This window comes from Takifugu rubripes, chromosome 16 (genome assembly GCF_901000725.2).
Source record: "Takifugu rubripes chromosome 16, fTakRub1.2, whole genome shotgun sequence".
Classification (NCBI taxonomy): Eukaryota; Metazoa; Chordata; class Actinopteri; order Tetraodontiformes; family Tetraodontidae; genus Takifugu; species Takifugu rubripes.
The window spans coordinates 10,937,772-10,963,452 of record NC_042300.1 but is presented as its reverse complement, the minus strand read 5'-3'; the positions used below and the strand labels follow the sequence as shown (position 1 = coordinate 10,963,452).

At 44.2% G+C, this 25,681-nt stretch overlaps 1 protein-coding gene across 1 annotated transcript in view; it reads left to right on the top strand.

Annotated features, from left to right (window-relative positions):
- The window catches only part of LOC115253079 (laminin subunit alpha-2-like), a 78,540-nt gene that overhangs the window by 1,018 nt on the left and 51,841 nt on the right, over positions 1-25,681 (top strand). Inside the window, 7 exon segments of the mRNA XM_029850013.1 lie at positions 14,724-14,894; positions 15,596-15,708; positions 20,890-20,941; positions 21,548-21,738; positions 23,136-23,315; positions 23,728-23,817; positions 25,320-25,437. Coding sequence (XP_029705873.1) covers positions 14,724-14,894; positions 15,596-15,708; positions 20,890-20,941; positions 21,548-21,738; positions 23,136-23,315; positions 23,728-23,817; positions 25,320-25,437 — 915 coding nt within the window.

The window sequence follows — 25,681 nt, the reverse complement described above, 5'->3', positions numbered from 1 at the left end:
TGCACGCCGGGAGATAAAGGCAGGAGAGGAGCGGGAGAGGTCATCGGCATTAAGAGCCTCATCACCAGGTGTGTCAACTGGCCGTGCGCTCTGTCAGTGGCAGAGCTCAGAGATAGATAATCAGAGGAGGAGAGGGAGAGAGGAGACGAGGAGACGAGGAGGAGGAATTCATGCAGGAGACGCCAGTGATGGAGAAATGATGCGAGAAACAAGCCAGACAGGGTGAGATTGGCTCATCAAGGCAGCGTGACCGACAGAGGAAATACACGCATCGAATCTGATACATTATCACCGATTCATGGATGCAGGTTAACGCTGAGCACGGCGCTCGGCTCTGTACGCTGGATTTAAAGCCAGGAAATTCTGGCCTTAAATTATGCTTAATGAAGCAACCTGTGAGCTGTCTTCATGATCCAAGGAAAACAGTAACCTCAATAGATCATTTTATCTAAATATTGTGTGACTTGTAAACAAACGAGCGCACCAGTTCTGTTACATTGATATTTTTGATAAATAGTCCTCAGTAATGTTTGTATCAGTTTTGTCGTTATATCCCATATGACAGGATGAGCATTTCAGTTTTTATTCCAAACATCAGGCACGATGAAAACTCATCCACTGTCAAGGATGCAGCTCTCTCTTGGGTTGAGATGTGTGTGCACGTGTGTGTTTCACCAGCTGAATCAGGGCGGATGGATACGAGGCGCCGTAATTCACCTCCCAGAAAGCAAACAGAGAGGAGAAAAACTTACAATAATCAAAGGTGCAACCGGCTGAACCTAATCTATCTGTGGGAGGGTTTAAACCTTATATCTAAAGGGGAGTTGATCTCATGGTAGAAAATAACATCTCCGGAGTGTTTCTGAGCTTATGGTGATTTAAGTGATGTGAGGTATCACTGCAGGCCCAGCGTGACTCCCGAGTGGGCTCCTCTCCCCATCAGGGAAACACTTTTATGAGCTGAATTCATCTCGACGTTTATAATGTTTGGAAAATATGGCGGTTTCAGCCTGCATGGCTAATGTGAGCGCGGCTGAGCTCAGCTGGATAAATCTGCAGAAATACCTTTTTAAGCCCCAGACCCCTCGGTGGCGCTTAAAATGCCACTAAAACCTGGTTATTTCGAAAGAAAAAAAATCACTTGGTTTTACTTTAAAAAAGAAAACCAACCTTCACCTCAGCATGCACAGGTGTGAATGTTTGACTTCCATGGAACATTTTGAAGACCATTTCTCCTGTTTTGATGCTTGGATGTGCTCCGATTCCATGTGGTGTGAAATCATTATTGGCTGTTCCACTCACATGTTAAAGTCCTAGTTCACAGGACATTGTGCCAAAGACGCCACACACAAGCAGCAACAGGTGTGTCAGCATGTGTGCGTGGAGGAGGCGGATGATCCTCTGGTAGCTAAAATTAGCCAGGTGCTAAGTAGAAAGATGGTTGTATCCTTCCTGTCATTGATAGCAACGCAGGAGCTAAGACGCTTAATTGAACTTTCCACCATTTGGAACAATGTCGACATCTCGGTTCTGCTGCTTGAGGACGATTGTAGCCGGACGGATGATGTGACGCCTCAGTGTCATGAAACAAAACCCGGGCGGCGCCAGTGGCGTCGAGCGAAGGGCTGTCCACCCTCTGACCTCTGACACCAACTGGGACAGGGTAACCGACTCGAACCGCGGTGACATTTGTTGCTGGTAGAATTACCCTTGTAGTTGGAGGATAGCGCGGCCCTTTTTCTGTTGTTCTAAATAAGATGCTCATGCATGGACGTGGTGAGCAGGTTCATGAGGTACTGGTGTGATCATGTGTGTATGTGTGTGTGTGTGTGTGTGTGTGGAGAAAAAATAAAAGGTATTTTGTTATGTGTTAAAGTGTGTTTATCACACTGACGTGTTAGTATATCTGACCTATGGTTTTCCCTCTGGGACTGGAGTTGCCTCATATGAAGATCACCATTGTAGAAAAAATGTAGACATGCGTGTGTGTCCGTGTGTGTGTGTGTGTGTGTGTGTGTGTGTGTGTATTTACTGGTTGTTTTGCTGTCGGCGCAGTGCTGATAATGCTGAGGAGAAAATCAATAGGTAATTCTAGCAGGGACACAATAGCCGCTCTGCTCAGCTCAATTCTGAAGTGAGCTTAGACACAGAGAGAAACAAGGCAGGAGTTGATAAATTGGCGTGCGCGACTGCGAATGCGACAGCGGCCAAACCGCCGCTGAGGCGGAGGGAGGCTGGGAGAAGAAGATCACAATGGGACAATTTTCTAGGGCGTTTCTGCACAACAATAAAGGTGATGATGGTGCCATGTTGTAATAAGTTTTAAACCCCTGTAAAACATTTTGAGTAGGCGATTTAAACGGTCCAATAAGACGCGGGAGCCTGCAGCGCCGTGTCCACCCGTCTGTCCGCCACACTCACACACACTCATGGGAACAGTCACAACCAGAGGAAACTTTCGATGGAGCCCCTCAATAGTTTATTATTCAGTATTTGCACATGTTTGAGCTACATCTGAATGTAGCTCTGCATGCTTGATACACAGCTGCTGAATCAGAGGCTGCCGACCTCTAAACACACACACACACACACACACACACACACTCACACACACAGATGTGCAGCTGCAGACACTCTGCGGTGACCTTTGTTTCTTCGAGTCCTCCTCTCATCTCGGTCTCGCTCTCTGAACTTTTAGGGTTCTTATTTTTTCCCAGGAGCTTCCTGTGGTAACACATGCTGTCAATAATGAGCCCCCCTACGCACGTGCACACACACACACACACACGCACACGCACACACGCAGAGCAGGCACTTTGCCCTCCTCCCTCATTCCTAATCCCACACAACTTCTATCCCCTTCCTTCTCTTCTCCCGTTTCCTTTCCTGGGCAGCGTGTTGTTCTTCTCCACCTCTGACCTCCGCCAGCTCTGAAGCCTTTCCCGCTTGTTCGTTTCAATAATTCATGAATGCGTTCGGAAAAGGATTGACCAGTGATTGACTTGCACATTTCTGCTTCCGTACCCTCACATTTTTCCTCTCCTCATTTCTGGCTCGGAGGTGGAGGCTCCCCCGACGATGTCTGTGGCCACAGCCGAACCGTTGTTTGTTAGTATCCGCTTCTCCCTCCTCGTTGGTTTCTGGAAGGCTGATATTTGGAGATCCGTTCGCCCTTGTTTTTCCAGGGTGAACACGTTGCGAGCCAGGAGTCTTTCCTGGGAGGAATCCGCCTGGCACAGGCAGTTCAAAGACTTCATGAAACAGAAATTTTGGTCTTTATTTATTTTCTCCGTCAAGCTTTTATTTGTGAGGTTTTGTAGTGATTTTAAGGTAGACTTTGATGTGTCACGTGACCAAGGTTTCAACTTGCTGGCATGTTTGAGGCAGATCTCTCCGCTGACCTTGGCTTTGCAGAATGCTGCAATAATTTAGTGCATCTTTTAAAAAATGAATATCTCGTCAGCGGTGAAACCAAACAGCAGTCACATGACATTCCAGGTGTATGGAGCAGGAGTATCGGTTAGGAAAAATCTTATTATCCTTATTGAGTTTTCTGAACTCTTCCTATGAAATGTCAAAGTTACAACTTAATTAAATCGGAATCAGGATTTAGAAGTCGCGCGTGCGTTTATAACCATAAACTGGGAGATGAATAACACACTTCATCCAGCCTCATTGAAGCTGTAAACTACAAACGCGCGCTGCATTAGCTGCTGGCGGATCCTATTTACACGTATGAATTACGCGGCCATTATTAGAAATGATCTCGCTGTGCGAAGAACACATTTAGAAGACGTATAAGTTGACTCATGGACGATTATTCAACACTGGTCTCCCTAAAAGGATGACAGAATGAGTAATTAGGGCAATAATGAGCTGACTAACAACAAATAAAAATGTTAATCTCATTAAAGGGTGCCACATCGTACTTGATAAATGAAGTAACTGCTGGTTGACTTTGGAGGAGAGGGGGGCCAAAATCTGACTTGTGGCCTGAAGGCAAAACAAGAAAACTTGATGGGATCATAATCTTGACTGCTTATTGTACCTGAAATCGGAACCGTTTCTTTTCATCCATTGAAAACAGCACATTCTTTCCCACCGTAGCGTTCGTGAAGGCAGCACACGTGCTCCACACATGTTAACCCAGTCAGCGCTCCGTCTGCACACGTCAGCCCCTGGGCTTTGTCATGCCTTTATGATAAGTCCAAACCAAATGTTGAACGCTCACCCTTGATGGCGAGCACTCGTTGGTCGGCTCAGGTTTGGCTGGGATGTCCTACCAGTTCACTGGTGCGACTCCAGTAACCTGGTGGGAAAATGGTTTTGTCTGTTTGCTTTTGCACGTGTTTTGGTACAGCTGAGCTTAATATTCAAATGACCTTTTAACCTTGCGTGTATGACCCTTCTCTGTCCTCTTGCTTATGATCCCATCCTTGTGTGTGGTCCAGATGAGGCTTTGGCGGTTCAACAGACAGCCCGAGCAACGGAATTAATGCGGCTAGTTCCTCATTTTTTACCCTTGGTCTCATCTGTGTTGCCTTTTAGAAACTCAGTGTTTCTGCAAAGTAAACAATAACCAAATGTAAAAATTTCATTGATTATCCTTCAAAAATCTTTATTCCGTCAAGAAATGACAATCAGCCACTCCCAGAGGTGGACATGATGGATGGAGGTTTGAGAGCAAATGTTCACATCAGAGATGAAATATTTGTGTGTGTGTGTGTGTGTGTGTGTGTGTGTGTGTGTGTGTGTGTGTGTGTGTGCGTGTGTGTGTGTGTGTGTGTAAATGTATTTTTTTGTGCATTTTTGCTATTCCATTATTCCAGTTGCTATTCTCTTCAATTTTCTGTGTGTGTGTGTGTGTGTGTGTGTGTGTGTGTGTGTGTGTGTGTAAGCAGAGAAGCAAAAGGGAGACACACTCTCTGTATAATTTCACATTTCCATTACAGTTTTTGAACTTCCATTATTATATTCCAAGGTAAACCCAGAGAGAGCCTAATGGAGAGCAAATGTTCACATCAGAGATGAAATATTTGTGTGTGCGTGTGTGGGTGTGTGTGTGTGTGCATGCGCGCATGTGTGTGGTTGGGGGCTACAGAACCTTCACAGCCCTGAAATAATAGAGAAGTGACACCTGGGAATTTTCGGGCACTCCGGTGATTGGACGATGCAAGTCCAGAGCGAATTATTCCACTATGTCACATCCTGCCAGCAGAGCTGGAGCTGCTCCATGCGGGAGAATACTGAGAAGTAAAACAAACACTGCAGAGCTGAAAGCAACACAAACATCGCTTGATGAATCTGCTCATCTCGCTGAGATTCATCTTGTGGCGCTTAATCTGCAGCGGAGCGCCGCTCATCAGAGTAACTCGTGTAAATCACACAATCACCCAGATCCCCATCTCAACACATCAGGCAAGATCGGCTCTTGTCTCAACTCCTTCCCTCCACTGCTAACTTTGTATGGTATTGTAGAGTTAGCAAAACATGTGCGTGTTAGCGTCTCCTAACCAGTATGATGCTGTCTCACAGCTCAGGTTAGTTTTGATCCAGATTCCTGTGGTGAACTGTTTGATCACACTGACTGAACACAACTAGGTACAAAACAAAACACGGCTGGGCTGTAAAAATATATTTATTTTCTCTGATATACAGTTGGGATGGTTAGCACTGTTGCCTCACAGCAAGGTCAAAGGTCGTAACCTTCCTGTTCTCTCTGAGTAATCCCGCCTGCGTTCAGGGTTAGAGTGGGATGCTGGTCACCTCGGCCCTGAGGTGAGCTGGCCACTTGTCCAGTGCACCTCTGAAGACGAATGGATGGTTGACAGGTCGGGCGCATCTTTTGCTGCCTGATTTTAGGTAAAAGCAGAGGATTTTCCAGCACAGAGGAGCTTTGATTCTCTTTCCCTGTCAACCTTCTGCTTCCCTTTTGGATGTGATGCAACATCCGCCACCTCCAAAGAAAATTCATGAGACTCAAATAATGACTTTTTTCCCCGCATTGATTACCATGACAATGACAAACCTGTCAGTCCTGCGAAGAATTGGGGTCAGCCCTACTTTCTATACATTTAAATAAGGAATGGAATTGGAGCGCTGATGAGATTTTTTCCCGCTAGCCTTTACCCTCATCCCTCTCTCGTTCTCTCTGCGCTGGTGTATTTGCTGAGGCAGCAGGTCTGCGTACCAGCGGCCAGCCCATAGCTCTCTCCGTTGATGCATGGAGGAATCAGAGCTCCAATAATGAGCGGAATCAGCCTTTAACATGGTAATGTGTCTTTTAGGGCCTATCCATTCACCTAACGACGTGCTTCCTTTTGAAACCTATTAGCAGTAATGGTAAATAGCAACTATGCTTTCAACTCATATTTAATCTATGTCTCTTCTCTTCTCTTCTCTTCTCTTCTCTTCTCTTCTCTTCTCTTCTCTTCTCTTCTCTTCTCTTCTCTTCTCTTCTCTTCTCCCTACAAAACTACCATCATTTCATTTGTCAAAATGATTTAGCATTGATTTACTCTGATTTACTTACTATTTACCCGCTTATCAGCATTTCCCCATCATGTCATGATCGTTGTCACTCTCCTTTTCCTAATTCTGTGCTCTTTTTTCCTTTCTCTCCCCTTCTTTCTGTTCTTTCCCTCCATAGGGGCTCATTCATAACATCTCCCCATTACCCACCAAGCTATTAGGTTTGCTAACAGTGGGATCCATTGGGTGGAAATCAATGTCTGCCCAGGGAGCAGTTTGTCTGTTGCACCATTATAATGAATGCTATATACCATAACGCACACACACGCACAGGTGCAAAGCAGCCTATAATAGATGGCCGAAAAAACGCTGAATTTCACGGAAAACAAACACACCACCATGAAGTTGTGTTTCCTTTCCATCCTTTTCTGCTTTTTGCAGACATTTTCTCCCACCACAGCTCTCTTCCTTTCACCGCCCTCTCTGATTGCCCTCGCTCGATAAATGCGAATGGGTTAATTATCATCAACAACAAAGCACATTTACATTCAAAGCATCGCATATATATGCTCGTACGCCACTTTCCATTCGGTTCGACTGTCATCGCGCAGCCTCGTGCGCAGAGCTTAAATGGATTCTGGATTGTCAAATGCACATTCCTGCTACACTCTGTGGAACGTCTCCACTTTCTGTGCCAGAGCAGTTAACGCTAGCCCCAGGGCAGCGAGAAGTAGATGTGTGGTCATCAGTAGCGGTCAGAGGTGATGACGAAGCAACCTGTGGTTCAGCTTTGTTGGAATCCAAAGTCCGATTGAGATCCCTTGTAGTTCAGTTATTTCTTACTTTTATTCCCTCTCTAGCACGGTTCCGAAGCGCAGTGCTAATGCTATTACTCTCTGCTGTGCTCTTTTCTCTAGTGACATTTTAAACCTCTCCAGAGGACATCGAGTTCTCCATATGATGCTCGGTCAATGCTAGATTGTGTCCGACCCTCATTCATGACCTCTCTGTGAGCAGGATGACTTGCTGGGAGCCTTCAAAGTGCTTTTATGTTGTTCAAAGAAATTTAGAGCCAGTGTGAGCAGGCAGATGGAGGCTTTCAAGGAGATGCAACCTCGAGTAGGGGAACAAAAATGTTCCCTTAAAACTGTCAATAGATGGAAATCTTGTAGTAGACATCTAAACATCTGTTGTGTGTTTTTCTTTGGCGTCTATGTTGTCCAACTTTCCAACTCTTGGCTCTATCTGCTACCGACAGACAGGAAAGGAATTAACAAAGTCGTGACATCTTCTAGCTTCATCTCCGCTAAGTAACAGGGATGGATTTTAGAGAAAATATAGATTCCATCGTTCTTTCTTGTCCTCTTCAGTGCTGGGAACAAGTGTTTTACCAGATTGCACAACTGGGATTAATTGAGCGTAAGTGTGTGGTGAATATTACTCGTGACACCCAGATGATCCTGCTGCAGTGTTTATTGGTCCCCAACGACCTGCAACTCAAATCTTCTAGTAATTCCTGCCCCGTCTGCCTCACCCTCATTCATAAACCAGTGGGAAGGAGAAAAGGGAATAGAAGGCAGAAGTCCTGAGATGAGGACTGATGGGAAAATCAGAAGAGGACGAAGAAGATGGAGACAAATAAGAGGAGTGTGCAGGCAGAGATGAGCACCATTAACATTTCAGAGCGTGTGTTTGCTTTTCCATTTCTGGGGTAACAGTTTCTTCCTGGAAGCTCATGCACGTCCATCTGGATTTTCAATTACCCGCAATCCCACGTGAACCCGTCAGCCGCATCTAGAAAACGATGCTATTTCCTGACCTGACAAAAACACAACACACTGGAGACAGGAAAGCCCGCACAGGCCCAGACACGAGTGCAGCAACACACACACACACACGTAAACACACACCCGCACAAACACCCGCAGGAAGTTGTGAAGTCAGGAGATGGAATTATCAATACCATCCAATTCTGTTTAGAACTCTTTGATAGGACAAAAATCCATGGTGACAAATGTGATTTATGTGATCTGCATATGCTTTTTGTTGGGATTTGGGCACTTTATTGGTCCCAGTGAGCACATATCCACTCTGGGTTCCACACATTCTCAGATCAGAGGTGTTTAAACCGGGCCGAACGAACTCGCGGACCGGACTGCAGCTGCAAATAACATTTTGGTGACAAATGTGCTTTTCAGCGTGACCCCTGGACTTCCATCTTCTGGTAGGTTTTTTCTCTTTTTTTCAACATAAAGGTCACACACGTCCTACAGAAAAGTGAGCAGCCGGCGAGCTGTGACTTTATAGATGCGGACGGCTGCCGGAGCAGTCAGCGCTGTGATGAGGAACAATCGCTGAGCTAAAGATAAATGTCCGAACGGGTTTTCCCGTTGTGTTCTGTTGTGCGCACGGTTGTGCAGTTGTGCGCTGAACGCAGTGGCTGCGGCTGTGAGGAGATTAGATCCTCCACCGGTGATAAATCTGTGGGGCTAGAGGTCAAGTTGCTCTCTCCTGTAAATCTACTCACTGGCATGTTTTCATTACCAAACACCGACACGTCCTGCAGGCAGTGTGTGTTTGTGGGGGGGTGGGGTGGGGGGGGGGGGTGGCCTTGGTTCCGGGCTGGGCTGTAAGTAGAAACCAAGGCTGGAGCTGATACCTAAATCACACACAGCAGCATCGCTGAGGTACTTATGGATGATTTAGCAGGGTCCTCATCACCGCCTCATCAGGCATGAAATATGTGTGTGTGTGTGTGTGTGTGTGTGTGTGTGTGTGTGCGTGTGTGCGTGATTTACTGCTGGGTGATCAGAGCTCAACTGAGGCACATAAACTCTCTGTGCTGCCTGTATTTTCTGACAATTCATGTTCCATTTGAAGTTTTGATGTTGGTACGTTTTTCTGTCCATTTCGAGGCAACACCAGCCTCATTTATGATAATACGCCCAATGGGCGCCAATGCTAATGCGGGGGGATTAAGATGAGGCCGAAGAGATGGTGGGGCAGCAGGTAATAGTACCCCCCCTATGAATTAAATGAACCTTGGAGACAATAAAGCTCCTGAGGCAGCGCTTCTACATCCCTCATTGACCACCTGGAGAAAATACGAGTGAGCAGTTGTTGGAAGGCTTTAGGTGAAGCTATACGTTGGAATCCAAGTCTGAAATCTCCTCTGCAAAATTAATTTGATTTCTGAGACGACAAGTCGGCCCCCCGAGGGACCGTTGACCCTGGACACCCCCCATCCTGTAGCTTATTGTTTGCTGTAGCCTGCAGTGATCGCCATCATGTCAGTGACATTGTGTTTTTGTGCTTGTGTACATAAGCGTGTGTGTGTTTGTGTTTGAGTGTGTGTAGGTGGGTGGGTGTCTGTGCTTTTGGGAAGGGGGGGGGATTAAGTGTCCATAACTGTGTGGTTTTCCTGTTTAGTCTAAGTTTTTGACTGTCTGGAAGAGGACAGCAGTTACAAAGATCAACACACACACAAATACACACACACACACACACACACACACACACACAGAAGTGGTTAATATAAAAAATGACCTATGTGTCGCCTTTTTGATTACTAATTTAATCATTTGACAGGTTTGTTTTAGAGGATTGGGCAATAAAGTGGAATTAAAAATGATCTTGTCATGAAATTAAATTTATTTGGAATACACGTTTAGGGAGTGAAGGGATGGGGGGGGGGTCATACCACCTCTGATCACCTCATTAGCTAGTTCTCTTGGTTATATGAGCTTTACTGCCGTGGATTTATTGCATATGCAGTGGTTCAGTTCTCTCTTTAATAGTGGCATGGGTGATTGCTTGCACACACGTGCACACATGCACGCTCCTGGGGTAGGAGGTCTTTGTGAGGGCAGGATGTTTGCTTAGTTTTTATTACTGCTTTCTCCTCGAATCTCCCCCGAGGTTGACAGAAGAGCAGCCGACAGATGTATACGAACTGGCAGGGGGACGGAAACAGACCAAGGTGCTGCACGTTGTGAGCAAGTCTGTCATATTTGGTCATGTGACATTAGAGACCCGTGTGGCTGATGTGATTCCAAAAGAGTTTCCCATGTTACAATATCCAGGATTTGATGTTCCGGTGTAAACTCTGCTCCAAAATGAAGGAATCTTTACATTTATCATGGAAAAGCTGCACGTGTGGCTGCAATAGGCGGAGTCACGGGAAGCTTTATCATTTTTACTATATTTACCTGTTTGGTTGGTTTTACTGATGACATTTTATTCACATTTATGTCCACCAACATGTTAAAAACACACAAGCGAACGCTGCCTGTATGTTACATACAGATCTAGAGCATGTAGATGGAAGCAGCGTGAACATACCTCAATCGTTTGTGTGAGATGGAAAGTTTTTCCCGCCGATGTCGTTACGCAAGCTTAATGAGGACAAACGCACGCAACTGAAGAGAGCAAGTCAAGGTTCAGCACAGCCACGTTACCATCCGATAGAAACGGAATCTACCTATTGTACGTGTTGATGCAGATTATGGAGCCATAGAAGCAACGTGCAGAACGGCGTCAGCCATACGTGGGCTGCTTTTAAATCCCTTTAAAGGTTTTGCAGAGCAAAAGCCAGCGATAAATGAAGACGAGGACACGCCCACCGCGTTGCCGCGGTGACGCCATCTTGGGAATCTCACAGAGTTGAAGCCAGTTTGATTCCACCGAGTTGAAAGTTTCCGCTAGACTGGTGCGGATGTTCTCCGCCCGTCTCCGCTTCATCCGCTCACAGGCCGGCCCGGCTGAATCTCCATCTGATCTGTAATAACCTTTAAAGACTGAAGGCTCCCCTGTTTGACGGATCGTGAGGACGGGCGCCGCTCTGGTCAGAGTGATCGATGTTCCAGTCAGCCTTCCAATATCGGTTTCTTCTGCCGTGATAAAGTCGCCCTGTTTCCCACTCGCACCAGTAAAACGGGCAAAGGGAGATTTGCTGAGAGTGATCTTAGAAGGTTCTTTTTCATTTCATAATGCAGTAGCACAGCTTAGGGTTTTTATCATGAATAGATTTAATGCCAGCCTGTTCAAACATTTTTGTAGTTCTTCCATCATAGTGAGGAAAAGAGGAAACCGTGATCATTGTTTTAGTCTCCGTTCACGGTTCTACCGGTGTCCGGTTGTGTTGCGGTTGAGATACACAACCAAAATTGGACAATTTGTTTTTCCTTTATTATTTGTTTTTGTACCATATGTCATATCATTAAACTCTTAATATCCATTTTCCTCAAGTGCTTTTGTGTTGATAAGGAAGATTTGTTTCTATGGGAGAATCTCATAAAGCCGAAGGTTCCAGGTCTGATGAGTGTTCCTATTGTCATCGTTCTGCAGGGAGTTTTATTACCTGTTTCAGATCAAGGAGTCATTTGACTGTGGTTTCCATGTTAATTAGCATGTGTGTGTGAACGTGTGTTTGTGTTTGTGTGTGTGTGTGTGTGCGTGCGTGTGTGCGTGCGCGTGTGTGTGTGCATGCATGCGTGCGTGTGTGTGTGTGTATGTGCAAAAGTCATGCAAAAGTCTCCTTCCTCACTCTGATTCAACCCTTTTATACAGAAATGTATTTTTCTGGGAATTCTTGCATCTGTCTTAATCTTTCTTTCCGTTCTCCATTTGTCTCTCTGTTGCAGACAGGCAGACAGACAGGCAGGCAGGCAGACAGGCAGGCAGGCAGGCAGGCAGACAGGCAGGCAGGCAGGCAGGCAGGCAGGCAGGCAGGCAGGCAGACAGGCAGGCAGGCAGGCAGGCAGGCAGACAGGCAGGCAGGCAGGCAGGCAGGCAGACAGGCAGGCAGGCAGGCAGACAGGCAGGCAGGCAGGCAGACAGGCAGGCAGACAGGCAGGCAGGCAGACAGGCAGGCAGACAGACAGGCAGACAGACAGGCAGGCAGGCAGGCAGGAGGGAGGGAGAGAGCGATGATCCTGTCTATATCAACCATCTTCTTATTCCATCAAGAAAGCATCTTGCCTCAAAATCCAACAATAACACATCAATCACACACATCCACACACACATGCATGCGCACACACACGCATGCAGGCAGTTCAGAGTCATCATCTACCCCGTGCCCTGTCTACCCCATTATTTATAATGATGTAAATATGATTAAAAACTACTGTCATTAAGAGTCTTCTGAAAATCTGCTGGACATTTTCTTTCTTCAGCAAATGTTTTAGTAAAAACAGACTCGTTTAGCAACCGGTTCAGACACATAATTGCTTAACTGCAGACAAGAGGCTAGCCCATAATAGCTACAGTTAGGGCTTCAGAAATGACAGCAATGAATCACTACTTTAGCACATCTCACACCAGCTGCCATTTGGTGTATTTGTTCATTTTATTGATGTCATTTATAGCAGGTTAGGCAGTAAATCCACTGAGATCTCTGGTTAACAGAGCAGAGACGTGATTATCAGAGCAGAGAGAAATAATAAAAGCTGATGAACCTGAGGACACGTGTGCACACGTGTGTGTCAGATGTCAGGAGCTACTGTGAATCAGTCTGAAATTAGAATACTGTCTTCTCCTTTAGACTTTATGAGAGAAAATGGAGAAAAATGTTCCTGTTTTCAGATGAACACACATGATCATCAAGTGGGAGTGAAATTTGCCCTGTGATATATATGAATTTTACCTTTTGTGACATTTAAAGAAAAGATAACAAGGTAAGATATCCACATTTCATATCCTGCAGTTTTAAGAGCGTATAATATTATCTGCACAATAAGCTTAACGTCTGAATCTGAGCCAGCCGTGTCTGGCAGAATCGTTAGCATCATCCCCCCCATCTGTGTGGGATAATCTCGGTGTCATTTCTTGGCACAAACATGACTCGACCGTTAGAAACAGTGTGGAAAGCAACCTTGAAAAAAAGCCACTTCCCTTTTATCCAGACGTCGGCACGTCACTTTGTCTCCAGATGTGTGATTATTGAATATCCTCTGTTGGGAAATAAGGCAGGAAAACGGATTTGTTTTGTTTTGACATGATTGTTTTGAGAAAAAGATCCATAAAGAGATCCTGGCCCCCTTAGGGAGGAATCCTGACGATGGAATTGAGCAGAACTTCGAAATAAAAGTGTAGAAATAAAGGACTTGAACATAAGGATTCACTAAAACCTAAATCTTCAATATGGCTGCACACATAATGAACAGTCAAACCTTTTCCTCTGTTAGAGGACAGTTCAATAACTGCTCGGAGGACGAGCTGTGTGCCACTGTGTCCATGTGAGAAAGACTTTCAGATGTGCTTCACACTTGATCAGCGCTGACATCTGGCCGCAGAACAGCTGGACTCTTCTGGACACGGAGCATCTACAGCTGCGCCGCTTCTCGTCATCGTTGCTGACGTCCTCATTCTGAAGTTATTTATGTTGCTTTTACAGTCGTGAAACGCAAATACCCACATACAGATCATGCTCTCTTAACGCGGTTCAACCTAAACGAGCTGAATGGTGTGTGTGTGTGTGTGTGTGTGTGTGTGTGTGTGTGTGTGTGTGTGTGTGTGTGTGTGTGTGTGAGTGAGTGTGTGTGTGTGTGTGTGAGTGAGTGTGTGTTTTCTCAGACAGGAAATGTGAACCATGTGAACAGTATGTTTAACATTCCAGGACTTTCTAGACCAACAAGCCTGCTGTTAATACTGAGACTAATGCGCTTTTTCTTTGGGGAGATCTCAGTGAAGACACAGCAGAAATGTGGAAGCTACGTGTTGCGTTTATGCAGGGATGGCGTAACTAAGAGAGACGAAGGACGTGGTCTTTCACCGTCACTATTTAGGCTTTAGCTTGCAAGAGCTACTGGCTTATAATAGGTTTTAGTGGTCCCAGTAATTAAAAATAATTGATGTCAGACAATGTTCCAACTAAGACTTGAAGCTGAAACTAGCATCAATGGATGAAACTGTGTTAGGAGCTGTTGACAGACAATGAAAGTGATCTGACACGTGTTGCAGAGAGCTGCTGGGTCCATTTGCATCTTGCTCATTTCACTGTCTTTGCCTGCTTAAAATAATCTCTGAGATAAAAGAAGCATTCGGGGACACAGACGATACCTAAATAAAAGCCCCACCAACCCCTGGAGCTCAAAATGTTGCAGTCAGACAGACTTTGCCTTTGCTTGCATGACAAACACGCACATTTCTGATATTTAACGGTTATTTAAATACACGAATCGCCTTGTAAACTAATTTCTGTCTAATTCCACGTCCTCACCTCAGTCTCTGTCTGTGTGTTCTTCCTGCAGGACTCTTCCCAGCTGTGTTGAACCTGGCGTCCATGGCAGAAATCTCAGCCAACGCTACCTGTGGGTCGCTGGGCCCAGAGATGTTCTGTAAACTGGTAGAGCACGTTCCGGGCCAGCCTGTCAGAAACCCTCAGTGTCGAATCTGCAACCAAAGGAGTGTGAAGCCATTTGGTAGGAAGACACAGCAGATGTGCTGGCGTGTGGTTACCATTATCACTGCCGCTGGATTGGTTAATTGGTGCTAGATGACTGTGATGTTAATCATTTCCGCTGAAGAGATAATTAATCAATCACAATCTGATGCTGACAGATATTCGTCAGATATTTCTGCTCAGTGTGTGAGGAGAAAAATATGCAGAGATTTACCTGCATTTCAGGAAGCAAGTGTTCAAAATTACTCTAACAGCCTTTTGCAGAGTGGAAGAGAAGAGCGAAATAAAGCATATAAAGGTCTCTCTATTTTGCCGATGGTGTCATGGTTTTTACCTGGAATGCCATCCATTAATAGGCTTGTGAGTGACAGGCTCAAGCTGATATGAGAGATCAGAAGTATACCTAAAGATCCTCCTTCAGAGGCATTAGCAGCCGAACACTTTTGCTTATTTAACAGATATAAGTGGGACACTTAGAATCTCTGAGATAAAAGAAGCATGTCCGTGTACGTCTCAGCTATTATGTGCAGCAGGTGTTAAAGGCTGCGCATCACGGTTTAGAATATGAGGAGAAAGAACTCATCTGTAATGTGTTGTTCTTTTTTAAGGTTGTTAAATGAATGAATGCCTCTCCCTTCTATTCAATAATGTGTTTTGTTTTTAACTTTTCATAATTTAATAATTAATTTTTCCTTTTGGGGGGCTTGTTTGTGTCCTCAGAGAAACATCCTATTGAATATGCTATAGATGGGACCAACCAATGGTGGCAAAGCCCTTCCATCAAGAATGGAAAGGAGTACCACTATGTGACTATAATGCTGGATTTAAAGCAGGTACACACACACACCCACACACACACACACACACACACACACACACACACATACACACGCACACACCCTGTGTGACAAATGCTTTTTCCTTCACTTTTAAAAGTATGCTTTTGATTTAAGTTGAGGCCAAATTTGCGACAGGCAATAAATTATTATGAATATAAAGGAAACAATATAAATTCTTATTGTAAAATGAAGAAGTAGTTGCCCTGGTAACGTATAACACACCCTTCCAGCAATGAACTGACTTCCCCACCGCAGGGAGCTTGCAGGATTTATTTCCCCCAAATTCAAAGCTTTACATCATTTACTTTCATAACAATAATAATTAGGGAAAGCCTTTTAAAGGGCGTGATTTCATTTTCTTCGTGGGATTGTGAAGCTTCTACCATTTTGGCAGTGCTGGAATTACTTAAAACACCACTGATATTAATCATTTTCTAAGTACACATGCCACTCTTGAAATAATTGGGTTTCCATTTTTGATTTGTAAAGCTTGGCAGGAATGTAGATGATAGCACAGCTACGTCCTGGCATAGGATGATTTACAACATCGAGCTGTGTTTAGAAATGTGATTAAACAGATTATTGTGCCAGATTATAATTATTCAGATGTCAGGAGAATAAAACTAATGAGGCAGAGCGACTTCAGTTCATTCAGAAACAAAACAGGAACAAAAGTAGCCCAGAAGGGTGTAAATAATAATAATAATAATAAAACCCCACAGTGTGTTTTTATGGAGTTTTCTATTTTAAAAAAGCTTGACTCAAATTTTAAAAAGCCAAAAAATTATATATATATAAATAATTGGTGTTTTCTTTTAGAATATAAATACATATGTAATCAGGAGGATTAAAAACTGACATGTTATTGGTTTGAAATGACTTAAATGCTCCATGAAGCAAGTTATAGAATAGAAAATGAAATTCTGGCATTCTGAAAAGCTTGAGAAAATACTGAGAATAATCACTCTTGTCATTTGTCAGAGCTTTTAGTACCTTTTTTTTTCACCACACAGTGGGCTGACCAAGATCCCTTTTATTTAATAGCTATACGTGTCCCAAGCCCCTCATTATATGCAGTTATTTCAGTTAAAAAGCTCTCTGGCTTTTCATTTACTGGCACCCACCATGCTGCTCATTAAATAAAATTACCTCCATTCATTCAAATGTAGCTAATAGTTCCTGTAGCATTCTGCAGAGCAAATAATCCATCTTCATCTTCTTTAAGATCAGAAATTAAAGATCCTCGTAACTAACTTTGAAAATAATGACCGGTAACATTAAAAAGCGGTACCTGATCACCAGAATGCTGCCATCAAGAAAATGTAATTTAATTTCATAGAATTCGTTTGAATAATTACTTGGATCGTCAATTGCTGTGTTAACTTTTATGGAATTGTGACTGAAATTACATCTTTTTGGCACAAATCCGTCCAGCAGACATCACGTCTTTCAATCTCATGTCTGAGATCGTTTTGTTTTCCGAAGGCTGCACACGATAAGACCCTTTCTGACCACACCAGACCATCATAGCGCCGGTGGCATTTGAGTCTGAGCACCTTTTATATTACAAAATTTATAATATAGCAGATATGTGTGTATGTGTGTTTAAACACCCAGTTTCTGTGCTTTATGTCTGTATGTATGTGTCAATAGTTTCAGGGGAAAGCTTTTTACCAGTGCCCTAAATTACCCCCTGTGACCTCAGCATGATGTTGTTGGCTCACGTGCGTTGGCGTGCGTGCTCATCACCTGTGACCCCTCCCCCCTCTTCTATTGGATGGAGAAAAGATGGGAGATGAATGTCTGTGTTGTTCTGCTGATGATCACGTGCGTCCATCACCCGGTACACGAGTTCACCACTCACACTTTAGCGTGACGATGGTGCTGACTAATCCAAGTCTTGGTTCTGTTTATTCAGCATTTTAATTACAGGTGCAACTGTGAACTTTTGTTTATTTTTTTATGGGTTATATTCAGATCTAAAAACACAAAGTATTCTAGATACACATCGAGTCAGTGTATGTCCATATATGAGAGCGGAGGATGAGCTGCAGACCAATCAGGATCAAGCTCAGCCCTGCGTTTGGACCTGGATCCAGTCTCCTTGAGACGTCTCATACTGGGCGACAGGCGGAGAGAGGGAGGTTTCTCCCTGTGAATTCAAAAGTCGAGTTTTATCCCTGGAAATGGCGTAATAAACATTTTAGAGCTTCCTGGAACAGGGGGTTACGGTGACCCTACGGGGGGATGGCTGGGATCTTCTGTGGTATGAAGGTCGTGGGTTCAGTCTCTGTCAGTGTGTCTCTGAGCACGCTACTGGACCTGATGACCTAAACCTGTAAATGGCTAAACGTTTGATAATAACTCTAGTTTGCTGTGTTTACATGATCTGTACATTCCTGCAGTCACACGGGACTTCCATGTTCATAAAGGATGAATTTGCATTAGAAGTAAGCCTTACATACTGTTACTATGGTTACGGGTGACCGCATTTAGATGACAGCACGAGAGAACATTGGGTAGGGCTTTGATAAATGTGGCGTCAAAGAATCGATGGCATTGTAGATCAGAGGCGTTCAGTCCTTTATGTGTGTGTTTGAAAAGTTTGACGATCTCCAGCAGATCTCCTGCAGATCTCCAGCAGATCTCCAGCAGATCTCCAGCAGATCTCCAGCAGATCTCTAGCAGATAACAGGGACGAACTTCCTCTTTAAGGAAAAAGTGATCACAGCTTCAACTCAAGACCACAGAGGTCAGGCAGCCCGAAGAGATCCTGAATGAAAAGAGAACAAGAGCCCAGTCAGGCCAACAGAACCAGACAAATGTGCTCTGAAGCCCACGTCGACACTTGGCCCTGCTGAGCCAGACCGAAGCCGCTCAGAAGGGGAGCGACGAGAGGAAGATCTCCACAGGACTCTGGCAGCTCAAGCAGAGAGACGCCCGTAGAAGCTTTCAGACAAAAGACGAGACCTTCACAATGGAGCTCAATCAGCAAGCCCAGAAATGCACCATGTGACCTCTCTGACCACTGGGAGGCTTCATCGACAGAGGAAAAAGAACATTTCTGGAATAGGAGAAGCCAGCAGGAGAATGAAACACCGTCATACGAGTTGCGGAGTTCGAGACAGAGGTCGCCAACAGGACAAAATGCAGAAGCAGGAACAGTGTGAAGCTACTCAGCTGATGCTGCTTGTTTTTATACAGTAGAAGGTGGAATGGGAGGTATTTATTTGAAATTCCAGAACTAATTTATTCCAACAAGCACGGCCTTGTGAAAGCCGCTTGGAGGGTGTTCCGAAACTTTCCTATCTCGGCTTTTTAATTTCTACATTAATTAGCAGCGCCACAATTGCTTTGAACACCCAAAGATGCCATTATGCCTGAATTAGCCAAGCGAAGCTTCCGCCATAGTGTGGACAGTGTTGTTTGTGGCTCCGTTAGAGTAAGACTGAGGGAGAGGTTGCAGCATCGCATTGTGATGCCTGTGAGCGAGTGTGTGAGTGTACTCATGTGTTGTGTTTGCGCGTGCACGTGTGTATTTGGCAGTTCACACAGAGGGGCAAACATAAAGAGGATGGCTTTCTGCTGGGTGTTCCACACAAGCGCGTCTCAGTTTATCCACAGGCTGTTGTCTCTATACCCAGCTCTCCTCTGTAGCCTCGCCGCCCTTCACGCCAACATGAAAAATGATTGTTTCTCTTTTATATTTTGTAATTTTATTTTTTATTTTTCAGGCAATTTGAACAATGTTCCGTGTAGTTTGCTTTTGAGTTGTCAGAAACTTAGACTTCAAATATCACAGCTTCGTCGGCTTCTCCTCCGACCACATTAGGGGCAATTTGGTGGAAATGTACAAGAGTGGAGCACCACGAGCACTGCGTGCACGAGCCTTTTTCCCTCTAAATCTGGCATTTAGAGGCGCTTGATGATTCGCACTATTTCTAACTGGGCCAACTTCTATTTTATTAGTCCAGTGAGATGTTAACACGTTGCATTTGGAGGGACAGTTAATTTTAACAAGTCTACGTTCCAGGACGGTTTCTATGATGGCGTTACCGCCTGCGCTTCTGCGGGTGTTGCTTGAAGGCTGGATCCCCAAACAAAGCGGAAAAAAACAACATGTTTTTACTTTTTTTTTGGTTGCTTCATTTTTGCGTAAGTTTCCCAAACTGCAGCAGGACTGTGGAGCCAGAGGGTTGAGATGGTGCCTTGGGAATGGGCCGTGAGCAGCAGCTGCTCAGGGCTGTAACTATATCTCCAAATCCTGTTGGAGTTCAAATTGATTGACCACAGTTCATTTGGTTTTAAACAAGCTCACCATACTGGAGTCAGGGCTTGGTTGGTTTGGACCAGTGAAAGAAACATTTTTAGTGCTTATTTGGCTCTTTTGCTCCTTAGCATGCCAAAATCAGATCCCTGGGATATTGTGCTTGTTTCCTGTTAAATATGTCTTCTCATTGTGATAAAATGTCTGAGAACTTGGACATGTTTGCCTTTTTTAAAGGCCTCTGATGTGGGAAGACACGCGGAGATGCTATCGTAGCATCGTTGCTGTTATGGGGCTGGTGAATCATTTGCCTCCAGATGTTTGCAGGCTGGACACGCTAAATGAAATAAACAGTGATTAAGCAAATGTGGTCATCAGGTCTTCAGTTCAGAATGATTATTGATGATGCAAAAGTTAAGTCCAGATAAGAGAGGATTTAATGCCATTAGCGGATTAATACTGCTCTTCAGACCTGAAGGCAAAGCAGAATTATTTCCTGTATAAAAATGGGTATTTTTGGTATTATAATTTTATTTAGATTTTAAATGTAGGTTGTCACCACAGCTTTCTGCAAAGCCTGCTTTCACACAAAGACATCAAGGCCCCACCATTCTCACTCAATAGAGGTAACATTGACTCTTTGTAAAGGATTTGAATAACCACTATTGAATTACCCTGAAAACCTCCATCTCTTTTTCTCCGTTCTCTCTCCCTCCCTCCCTGATAGAAACACAAAGTCTTTGTAGCTTTGTTCATTTTATTGCTGCAAGGTGAAACGAGTTCCCACGTCACAAAGAGACAGAAAACGTGGAAAAATGGGAATATACATGTCTGTACAAGAGCGTAGCATCATGACATCATCATGACACTAGCATCAATGATCCTTTCTCCCTGTCTGTGTCTTCCAGGTTTTCCAAATAGCCTACGTGATAGTAAAAGCAGCAAACTCCCCTCGCCCAGGTAAGCAGCGCTGATGTCGAGGCAGGTGGTATCAAAATCCTCGGGAGCCACAATCCATCCGGGATCTGGTACATCACCTCCAAGGCATTGGGGATTGGTCCGTGTTCTGCCTGGGAGGACAGAAAATCTGGCTGGATTGTGGCCCTCGAGGACTGGGTTTGGACGTTGTTCCATTGTAGCTATGTTAAAAAATGATTAATAAATGAACACAGCTGCAAAAAACTGGGACTAAATGAATGAATATGAACATGTTTAAGTATTTTTTGGGGACATTCCTTTACTGACGGCACTGATATGTGACAGATTTGATTGATTTGATAATCTACAAAAGTTCTGTTCTGGACTGTCAACTTAAAAAGATCAGTTAATAATGATTTCCGTGGTTTATTTTCCACTTTTATCAACACTTTATTGTGTTGATAGCAGTCTATGTTCTCATCTGCCGGTCTATTCATGATGTGGACCCTTAAAAGAAATATGCAGACATGAGTGTTTTGTCAGTTTTCCGTGTAATTTAATCAGAGTGGCTTTGAAATCACGTTAACGTTGTTTTTATGGGTTTCTCTGTATGTCTGAAACATCACCACTGTTTTTTTCCCCCCTCAGGTAACTGGATTTTGGAGCGTTCGCTAGATGGCGTGACCTTTGAGCCGTGGCAGTACTACGCCATCACAGACACTGAATGTCTGACGAGATTCAACATCACTCCGAGGACAGGGCCTCCATCTTACACCAGGGATGATGAAGTTATCTGCACATCCTTTTATTCAAAGATTCCCCCTCTGGAGAATGGAGAGGTAACAACTGATACTCATTAAAGTTGGTATCTGTAATGAATGTAAGTCCTTTAATGTGCTAAGAGGCTGGTTGAACCAGCTCCAACTAAATCTATTAAAACTAACTTGTATTCAAGCATCTGAGATTAGCACTTAGTGAACATAAAAACACAAAAAAGGCAGAGGTCATTAGCAGTCAGTCAGGGTAAAACCTAAGACATTCTGGGATGTTCACTGGTCAATATACTGACTGATGCGCTGAACGTTTCCAAATGAGTAAAGTAGAGAAAATACACTCAGCTCTTCAAACACTAATAAGGGAGACTAGATTCTTTGTCTAGTTCAGGAATTAGGGAGAAATCAAATTAACTTAAGGATAGAATGATTTTTTTAATAGGATAAAAGTACATTTTTCTAATGATTTTAACAATTTATCATTAGTCATAACAGCGTCTCCTCCTCATTATTAAGCAGCGACGAGCACATCGTTGCTTGATGTTGCTTTAGGAGTGTGTGTGACTGCACAACGGTCGGGGTAAACACACAGTAACTGACATTAATGAAGAGAAAATGGAGCACAGCTCCTGCACACGGCCTGGAAACAGGCCTAACCACACATCTATAGGTCCCACACAGTCTGGTAGTAGATGCTTTCCTGGAGGAACGTGGGTGCTCGTGGGTGCTCGTCTGTGTGTGTGTGTGTGTGTGTGTGTGTGTGTGTGTGTGTGTGTGTGTGTGTGTGTGTGTGTGTGTGTGTCCTGCGGGGGAGTGTTAGAGGGGATGCAAGATGGAATGTCAAGGACTGCAGGTAAGCTGAACGTGTGTGTGTGTGTGTGTGTGTGTGTGTGCATTGCGCGCGCGCGTGTGTGTGTAGTTGACACCTCACTAGCCGTTTGATCACAACGAAACCATAATGAGTTGTAGGCGATGTGTCAGAGCATCGTGCACACACTCATAATGTCACCCCACCATTCGTCACACAGATGCATGAACACACTTACACAGTCAACCCCCACCCATCAAGTATTCCCACACACACACACACACACACACACACACACACGCACACACACACACACACAGACACACACACACACACACACACAGGAACACATCACACTTCTGCAGATGTCAGCTGTTGCTCTTGGTCGCATTACTCTGACAGCTAGATACGTTTTTGAAAATCTCACTGTCAAATTTATTATAATTGATACATTTTTACAAGTTTACAAGTCTTTTTTGATTGCCCATATGTTTCTTTACATTGAAAAATTGCTTGCCATCATTAATTCCAGCCTAGGATGTGTCCTTTCCATCTTCGGAGTCTAGAAGCATCATTAATGTTTGTGAACACCATCAGTTGTTGCCGCTCGGCTCCGCGGCTTCTCATCATTATGTACCTGCTTGGCCCTCTGCAGATCCACACGTCTTTGATCAATGGCCGACCAAGTGCAGATGACCCCTCCCCAAAGCTCCTGAACTTCACGTCTGCACGCTTTATCAGATTGGTGTTCCAGCGAATCAGAACGCTGAACGCCGACCTCATGACTCTGACGCTCAGTGATCCCAGAGATATCGATCCGATCGTGACAAGACGGGTGAGCTCCTCTTTCTTCTCTTGTTACAAGGTTGGATTCGTAACCTGAATATATGATAATATTTACTGGCTAATATCCCGATCAGAACAGTACGTTCAAATAACAACTGGCAGGTTCAGTGATGCTGCACACATTTTATATTGTAAAAGAGAAGCAAAACCATGTAAACTTAGCCAGTTTGTTTATTGATTAGGACTAAAAGAGGATAAATTCTACTGTAGTAGCAGATAATGTAGCGTGGGTGAGCCTTTGAGATAGTGATGAACAGGAGGCAGCTGTAAACACAGCTTTCTTTAGCGCTGTAGTTTGGTGCAAAATAACATCAAAATAGATCCCTTCAGCGTGTTTAGGACAGAATCGTGTCTGCTTTGACATGGATCTCATAATGTCTTCTCTCCCCTCTGTGCTTCAGTACTATTACTCCATTAAGGACATCTCAGTGGGAGGCATGTGCATCTGCTACGGCCACGCTAAAGCCTGTCCACTCAATCCTGTCACAAAGGTAAAACAAAACTCTGCTAATGTCGTCACTGCTGCACAGACAACCCCTCAGGTTTTAAATCTACTGCTTCATATCAAACTGTGCCTCTGTGTGTGTGTGTGTGTGTGTGTCGGTGTGTGTGTGTGTGTGTGTGTGCGTGCGTGTGTGTGTGTGTGTCTGTCTGTCTGTCTCCCTGTCTACAGGGAATTCAGGTGACACTTGAACATTGTCTCAAATGTCACTCTCAACCTTAGAGTGTTTGATACTAGACACCTGATCTCTCTCTCTCTCTCACACACACTCACACAAACACACTCACTCACACACACACACACACACACACACACACCATTGTACTTCATCAGGACTTTCATAGGCCTAACACATTACCCAGCTCCTCCCCTTAACCATCCATAACTCCAACTGCCACTCCTAAACTTAACCGAGCACTCACTGAAACTTGTGAGGACCAGGCAAAATGTCCTCACTTTAGTAGTAGAATATGTAGTATTTTGGTCCTCAATATGAAGCTCGTACAAGAACACACAGAGACCTGTGTCCATTACATGCCTGAGGCTGAACAACAAAGACATGCTCATGTCCCACTGATGTCCAGGCTGTTGGTGATGATGGTGGTGATGTCATTGAAAATAAATGATCAGAGAAGTGTAAAAGCTCAAGTTTTCACTCTTCTCTTGTTTCATCTCCAGGCAATTCTTACATCTGAGAGAGGCGTTTGGCCAGAACAAGCTGAGCCGGATTAAAAACGATTGAAATTAATTTATTTTAAATGTCTTTGAGTCACACAGCGTAGGTAATGTAGTTCTTTCAGAAACCTATTAAAGCTGAATATAATGTGTTCGATTTTCTGTGAGCTGCAGTTTACGTCAGGTTTATCTGTACACTAAAGCAGCGGAGATGTTTGAGTTGTTGGGGAACGCTGACAAGCAAAGGCAGCCCTGAAGGCAGCAATGCCGGCGTCGGCTCAGGTGCAGTGGCGGCATTCATTCTGACACTGTCACCACGGTAACCACTTCACAGGAGGTTCAAGATGGACTCTCAGAGTTAACAAAATACATAGCAAATATGTTTGTTCCATGTGTATTTTTTTCTCTCCTGGCAGAGTCACTGTAAAACTAGATGCCTTCAAAAAACCCATTAGCTTATACATATCATACAAATATATATTATTTACTCTTTGCAGCAAGTTCACGCTTACTTTCAGTGACTTGTGGTGCAGTCATCAGTTTATTCCTCCTTCATATTTAGAATGACATTTTTTCTTGTAGATTTTCACACTTTTCTTTTTTGATCAGGCATTTGTTGCAGGACTCTTCTGAATTCTTCTGAATCTCAAGTCAAGACGTTGTGAGATTTGCCTATTTTCCGTCACCAGGCACTTAACAGATTCTGCTCTGAATTGATCCACTTGTACAACAACCGTTGCTCGAGTGTGCTCAATCAACCACCGTGACTTTTCTGCCGTGTTACACTTCAGTTTTTCCTCCCATTCATCTTTGCAGAAGTTCACTTGTGAATGTGAGCACAACACATGTGGAGAGAGCTGCGATCGTTGTTGCCCTGGTTACCACCAGCAAGCCTGGATGGCAGGGACCTTCCACACTCGGCATATCTGTGAGAGTAAGAAAGATGTACACTAATGCTGATTACACACTTCAGTTACAACAACGATTGGTGCAACGGGCCACTACATTGTGTCAAACCCACATATGAAGCTGGAGTTCAATGGAAATGAGTCTGAGTCCCATTATTAAATTGGTGTTATAGAATGTCAAACTTAGTACAGGTTACACCTTCTAATGACTCCGTCTGATCACTGCTTCTTCTCAAGTCTCACATAAGACCAAATTGACAAGAAGTTAAT